We start from the raw sequence: 8007 nt of genomic DNA on the forward strand, positions 1-8007 counted from the left end.
GAACGGCGGCAATAAATTCCTCCGTTCACATATATTTTTGGTATAATTTCAATCTGGCCGTTCCAGTCATTCCAATTGCAAAACGTCAAAACCTACTCAATCCRGTCAACTGTCAAAGTTCGGTAGGTTTTGACGTTTAGCAATTTGACTCTCACTTCCAGTGAGAGACGAGTTGGGGATCTCACTATCTCTGCCATAGATGTTCTATTGGACTGAAACCCGGCGACGACGCTGACTGATAATGTCAACTTTATTACGCTGAGACAACGATTTTACCAGCTTCGAAGCATGTCGTTGGCTTGCATGAGCTCACATTTTAGTGATAAAATTTCCCATTTCGAAGTCGTAGTAAACAATTTTTACCACCGAAGCTAAGTAAAATTACTTTCGTTTCATTTTATCATAGCAAGTTATTCCAAGTTCCAAGAAAAATTTGCCTTTAAGCAAATTCAAACCTCTTATTTACATTTTTTTTCTCAAAAAGACAAATTTTATTTTATAACTAAATTTTACAAGGTTTTACACCCAAACTTATGATTTTTTGTCGTAATGCCAAAGTTTACAGTGTAACAGTTATTTAATTAAATTACAGCTGAGTTTAAAGTGGTTGATGCAGAACGAACATAAATAAAGCTATGAAGAAGGGAGTAAAGGTGTTATGTCCCTATTACATTTTCCCACACTCCATATGTACTTTTTTTTAATAAAAATAAAACAACAATTTTAAATAAACTTTGTTTAACTCACCACATCCATTTGTGGATCATTTTTGGCACACAAATAAAATGTTTCACTGCCATTGGTCATTGCTACATCCAGTTTGGGCAGGGACATGCGATAGACAGCAGATTCGTTGGTCGATGAACCCTCTATGGGTTTGTATAGCAAGGTTGCTGGTATTTGACATTTTCCACCAAATGTATTTGATGTAGCAGTAAATGTTATAACGGTATCTGGTGTAATGCCTTTACCGAAAATACGCATTGTAAATTCGCTATCTTTAAGCACACTCGGCACGCCGCCATCGTGGTATTCAATCTCATTGTTGCTCGACTCTACGCGAAACCCGAAGATTTTCAAATCGTCACTCGACACATCACGTTCAACACGATGACTGTAAATAAAAGAAAAAATCGTTAATAAGTATATGTAAGTATTATGTAGTTTTGCAAAAAATAAATTTAATGAATCTGTGGAGTGTTTTAATATCTGTTTTTTATTATCATGTGGCAACTCGAAACAATTTGATTTATATTCGGCTTTTAGAATATCGAGAAATATTTAATCAATTGATCTGTAAATTTTTCGTACTTTCTAAATAAACTGAAACTACAAAGAATTCCACAGCCGGCTGCAAAAATAAAAACTATTTCAATGGCTGAATATAGTGACCGTCTTCAGCCCAATTCCCAGATTTGCTATGTTCTGGTGTACCGAACATTTTTTTTCTCATTTTCTATGATCAAAGCCGCAGGCATATTTTAACGTTTCCCGGTAGTTAAAAAATTGGGCCAATAGTTCCCTTAGTCTCATTCATCTAATATAACCACTTTCACTTGAAGGCACTATTTGTGGAAAGATTCGTTCCGATGAAAGAATCAGATAGAATTAAAAATTATGTTATACGGGAGGAAGGCATGGTTGTTGTCGAATTTCCTTCGTTTTCACACCGTAAAATGAATTGGTCAAGTAGTTCCTGATGTATAAAACGCCCACTTTTTACAAGTTTTAAACTACATATTTCCCTCTTCTCCATTGCATTCCAAGAAACACGTATACCAAATTTCATAAAAGATATTTCAAATTTATTGAAGTTATCGTTTGGCAGGAAAAAAGGCAACTCGTCTTGTCCTCTTAGGAGTTTAAAAAGATGTAATGTTGTGCATACGAAGAAAGATGCACAAGTGCTTTAATTGCAAAAAGAGAATTTGTATAAAAAAGCGATATTCATTGTGTAAATGGACAATATGTTGCTGAATTCAATGAATAGAACTTATGAGAATGATTTTGTTTATAAACAGAAGACACAAAACAGATAGAAAATACAAATCTATAAGGAAACCAGGATAATATAATCCCAATATTATTAGGCAGAATAGAGGATCAGCTAATTAAAGAAAGTAATGTACTAACAGACACAGTAATGGGACATTGGTAGTTGGCAGAGCATGTTTTTAAAAGGACTATTTAACATTCATTCTCAGAGAGCAAAGAGCTTTTCTTCCTCTCACTGGAGTTAATAATAAATACACCAAAATATTTTTACAGTTAAAAGAATTCGCGTAAAGCAATCAACCTTTTTTGTGGACGGCTTCACAGTCTTTTGGTAATTCTTTTTTTTTTTTAATGAGCTTAGTTGTATATTTGACCAATCGGCGTAAAAGTCAAACAAGTTATAATTTTAAAGCTCCACAATAAATGGGGCAGACAGTTTTATAAGTATTTCATCGAATGTATACATATGTATATGTTTATGCCGAATATTATAATTTAAGAAACGTGCTATAAGGGCTGTGAAAACTATTTACTTATGTATGTACAACATAACCTAACCTAACATTTTTGTTGGTCAAATTACACATTACACATTATTTTATTTATGTAACATTTGTATACATGTACATATATTTTATTTGTATATATTTTTCAGGTTTAATGAAAATTGTCATTTATTTATTATGGTACACATACATATGTATGTATGTATGCATTTATTTCCATACCTAGCGGTCGATCTTCTTGGCTTACATACATACATACTTTCAAAGCTATATTTTTCACACGCAGAACGTTGCCTTTGACTAAATTAGAAATACTTAGTATATCCGCAGACAAATATTTTTTAAATAATTATTTGGACATCTTCCAACAGACGAAAAAACGGATGATGTGCTTACATATCTATGGACGTAATTATATATGTGTGTATGTATATACACGCACATAAAATACATACGAGTATAGTATGTATGAGGATATGGAACTGTTCAAATAACGGAATAAGTTTACGACACAAGAGACGAACTTCATTTTTTTCTATTTATTTATTAATTATTACTTTTGTAAATATAACGGTTTCGGCCAAAGTAAAGATTCAAAAAAATGATAGTAGCTAAAATCTAGTTTTGCCTTACAATCGTAATATGTTTGAGAATATTCTCCAAAATTTTAAGTTTATCTTTATTCTTTGAGTGCATTTGTAAGATTTTTTTAACTCAGTGTAATCGTCTCACAAAACTATAAACGCATTTTTCACGAAACTCTATTTTCCATGACGGTGAGGAAAATTTCTTCGAAACTTCATCGATCCACTTGAAATTTTCACACGACTTTGTTAGATATTTTTTCCAAGTCATGACTGAAGGAATAAAATTTTTTATAATATAATAATTTCGTTTTTAAGCCAGTGTAATGCATATTTTTCACAAAAAAACATTTTTTTGCCACTTTTTTCGGAAGTCAACTTTTGGGAACAACAATACTGACAAGTCCTTTTATCCTTGTAATCATATAAAGAAAAAACAATTTTTTGTTTTCAGATTAGAGATAATTTTAAGCAGCAAATCAAAGTGAGGAAGATACCGCCAAACATATTTTTTTCAGAAGTACTTGTGGAGATCGGCTAGGGAAATAGCAATCGAAAATTCGACTTCTATTAAAGTACATTCAATTTTATAAATGTGTATCTGTTTTTTATGTAAAGAAAAAAAAGCTTCTTCACAAAAACGCTTTTTTCTAACTTGCCAGTGGATATAACTGCCTAAGCTTTTTTAACTTTATTACAAGCTTGCAAACGAGTACATAGCATAATATATAATATTTTATATATTCCAGAAATAAATATTAAAATAATAATTCACCGACACGTAAGGTGTGCTGCCTTCGTTTTGACCGGCTGCTTTAATATTGAATATCGTGCATGTTTTTCATTTTCCATATGAATTATATACACATACATACAGACATATACATACATATGTGTATACATGCATACAAATTTTGGTGGCTAATAATTTTGTGAAATGGAAAATATTGCAGACTGTCTGCAAAATTTTTTATATTCTTTTCTTTTGTCTGAGGAATTCATGCTAAACAAATTTTCGAAAATAGCACACAAAAACATGGTGAATTTTGAGTATACCTAAGTACTCCTTTGAGCATCACGTAAGCGCGAAAATTTCTGTTATCATAATTGTCAATATCTTACATTTGTATGTATGGGTGCGAGCATGTACTATGTACATATGTAATAATTAAACTGAAGTACCGGGAGCTTAACTTTTCATGGCATCGAATAGAATACGGGAAAACAATAAATAATAGTTTGATAAATGCGCTATAATTGTTTAGATAAAATTAGTGGACAAATGCAGAGTATTATGAGTATAAACGTGCATTATTTTGTTACTTTAGAGATGTTTATATAATAAGATAGGAACAATGGAAAATTTATTGAGGTAATATTATATGTACTCATATAATTTATTTTCTAGCCATTAGCAACTCTACTAAACTCTTTCTTGGAATATGGAAGCCTTAGGTATTGTTATTAAACCCTGATCACGGTATATTAAGTTTGCCACAAAATCGGTAACACACCTATCTTCATTCAAAACCGTCGACATCATACAATTTCTAAACATATTATTATGATCGAAGCACAATAGCATATAGCTGCCATAAAAACTGACCGATCAAAATCAGGTTCTTGTATAGAAAACCTTATTTCTGAAGAGTATAACTTCGGTGGTTTTTCTTGTTTTTTAAATGTTAAATTAAGAAATGTTTCAATATAAAAAACAATATTGCAGATAATATTATTTTATATAAACACTTATAGATATTCGTATGAGTTATTTTTGATTAATATAAGTTGTTGTTAGTTAGATTGTGAGATATTACAAAACGATTGAGAAAAAATTAAGAGTTTTAAGCGTTTATGTACTGAACATATGTATGTATATCAACGAAGTTTAAGGATATTTAATTTAAACTTGATCGTGCTAGCAACAATAGGTTTAAACTGGATCGAGATTACCCTACATATACATACATATGTATGCTATATACATTTCTATACTTCGAAATTACCCCTGTATGTACATACATATGTATGTATATTTGACTGATCTTCTTGTCTAATCATGCTATATGACACAATAGATAAGGCTTACGGTAAGTAAAATGACATAATTATTATTATATGCTAGACTTCTTTTTACGAGCAGATTCGATAATTGTGGGCTCATAAAGTCTGCATAGATAGAACCATAGTCATTTAGAGAACGCTTTTTACTGACTTTGGAATATATAATATGACAACTATATACTACAGATATGTACAACTAAATAAGACCAATGTAAAAAACTTATAAAAAAAATTCTTTCTTAGGGCTTTGGAAAAATTTTATTACTTACTATTGGTGAATTTATTACACGCTGGTTATATTTCAAGTAGAAAGTAACAAAAGAGTTTGACAATTTTTACTCTGCCTATTCCGATCTGACGATATATTTAGAAACTTTAGTTCTCTTAAGGAGCAAAGAGGTACTTGCAAGTCTGAAAAAATGCATTCGCAGGAAACTTTTATTTTTTACAAAATTGTGGGTCGAAATAGTATATACATAATAATACATACATTGCTAATGTGACGTCAGGCTACAGTTTTCGATGGGAAAAAATAAAAGATTTTGTCCTCGAATTCCATATAGAAATGGCCATATCTTCCAAATTATTAAACATGTAGGTGCATCAAAAACAGGCAATCAGCCAATTTTTACTAAGGGCCTCACTGCATTAATATGTATGTATGTACATAGTATACATGTATGCAATTCTAACACGCATGCGGCTGTGTTAAGTAGGCGACGCAATGTTTTCTATTCTATTCATAAAAAATTAATACCAATTCAAATCATAATTCTGAATATCGTTGTATATATATTTATATTATACAATATTTATACATATAGGCATATAGATATAAACATATAAATATACCTAAAATTATTCTGCAAATTGATTTTCGAATACATATTTATTTTTTAACGTACATTTTCCAAATGTGCGAAAGATTGGGGCCATTGGTTATTATAAATAGAACTTTATGTAGCATTTCGTGCGTCATTTCGGCTTCTCATTGAGTTTTGCATATATCTGTTGCAAATCTGCTAATAAACTAAGCAACACTGTTCTGTACATAGTATGTATGTACATTGCTACAATTGATTAGAGAGACAAAGGATCTTGATATACCTCGTATATATAACTCTAATTTTCAAATTGCTCCATAAGGAAATGCGGAAAAAAATTAAACTAGGCTTAACAGATTTGCTTGAAATTTTGAGGGGCACACCAGAAAGCTACAACGAGTATGATTGTTAATCGCATCAACTGCTTTCATGCAATACGAATAATTTATCGCTTATCACAATCGAGTAAAAGGTATAGTCGACTTCGGTTCAAATCAAATCATATTAGCATTATCTTATCTACATAATAGGCAGAAAAAAATGCATGATTTGTCATTGAGTTATCACTTCAACAAATTCGAAAAACGCTGTTTCGAAAAGTAGATAAACTGATGGAGCTGATTGAACTGAGCAGGATTACCGCGCTATAACTATTGGAGTTATCAATGTAAAATTCTAAGGGGTCAGAAGTGTAATCTGGCCTGTTTTTTTCGACATTTTTTCTCATAGAAATTTTTATTCAACAATAGAACTTTTTTAACATATCATGAGTGTATAAACAATGGAGAACATCGGAAAAATGGCTGGGTGAATGAGATGCGTTTTTTCACTGGCGGACACGATTTCTCATGTTTGGATCATCTGAAACACAAAACTCAATTTATTTTTAAAAAGTACTTGAATGGTTATCGTTCCTACTAGAATCATGAAAAAATTTTGATAAATAAAAAAAGTAATTAAGCGATTTCGTCCACAATCCACTAGGATGACTGTCGATTGGACTTAGGAAGTGATGTAGCCCTCTTTCATCCATTGCTACATATCGATGCAGAAACTCGAGTTTATTTCGCTGCTTCGAATCATCTGCTCCTCGTGGTTTTTGGTTAAAGTGAGCTCGGCACCCACTTTGCACAGAGCTTTCTCATACTTAAGTACTCGTGAATGATGTGACGTACATGTTCAGGTGCTCATTTCATAGTGTCTAAACTTAGCCTACCAATCCTTGATAGTTGTTTTCCTGGTCCTCGTCATCAAGCCAATTTTTTGTTTCAACTATATTTTTTTCCTTCCAAAAGTAATATTTTATCAACAMGTGAAATTCCTATATATCCATTTCTTTTGACAATAACTAAAGTTGCCTGTCTGTGTATATACGAAATAGTCCCTCAGTTTTTAAGATATCCTTTTGAAATTTTGCAAACGTCATTTTCTCTTCAAGAAGCGGCTCATTTGTCGGAACTGCCGTAATCGGACCACTATAACATATAGCTGCCATACAAACTGAACGATCGGAGTCAAGTTCTTGTATGGAAAACTTTTACATTTGACGTGGTATCTTCATGAAATTTGGCATGGATTACTGCTTAAGATCATAATATAATCTCCAAAAAAAAATTGTTCATAACGGATTACTATAGTATATAGCTTTCATACAAACTGAACACATAGTTACTAACAGAAATGCACCTGTGCTTTAACCGAAGTTAACGTTTTTTCTTGTTTTTCAATTATGCCTAACCTTCAAAAGGCGCGTCTATAAACTTGACAATTGTTGGATCATTAGTTTGTGAATTATGTATACCAATTGAGTGAAGCAACTTTAGTTACTGTCAAAAGAAATGGATATATACAGTGACTCACAGCTTATTTCGTGTGCCTTTTTATTTAAAAGAAAATGTGAAATATTTTCCATACCTTATTTATTTTTAAAAAATCTTAAATGTACATTCAAAGCATAGTTATTTTACATTACGAACACATACAAAAACATTTAAAATAATTTCTTCTTAAGTATAATATATACAACAAAAACAA

At 31.4% G+C, this 8007-nt stretch overlaps 1 protein-coding gene across 1 annotated transcript in view; it reads right to left on the reverse strand.

The window, feature by feature from the left end:
- LOC108965954 (metal transporter CNNM4) overlaps positions 1–8007 on the reverse strand; it is a 49735-nt gene that overhangs the window by 5019 nt on the left and 36709 nt on the right. The window contains exon 2 of the mRNA XM_018928640.1: positions 748–1114. Coding sequence (XP_018784185.1) covers positions 748–1114 — 367 coding nt within the window. The remainder of the gene's footprint in view (positions 1–747; positions 1115–8007) is intronic.

The sequence above is a fragment of the Bactrocera latifrons genome, unplaced genomic scaffold (genome assembly GCF_001853355.1).
Source record: "Bactrocera latifrons isolate USDA-ARS-PBARC rearing strain unplaced genomic scaffold, ASM185335v1 scaffold_151, whole genome shotgun sequence".
NCBI lineage: Eukaryota > Metazoa > Arthropoda > Insecta > Diptera > Tephritidae > Bactrocera > Bactrocera latifrons.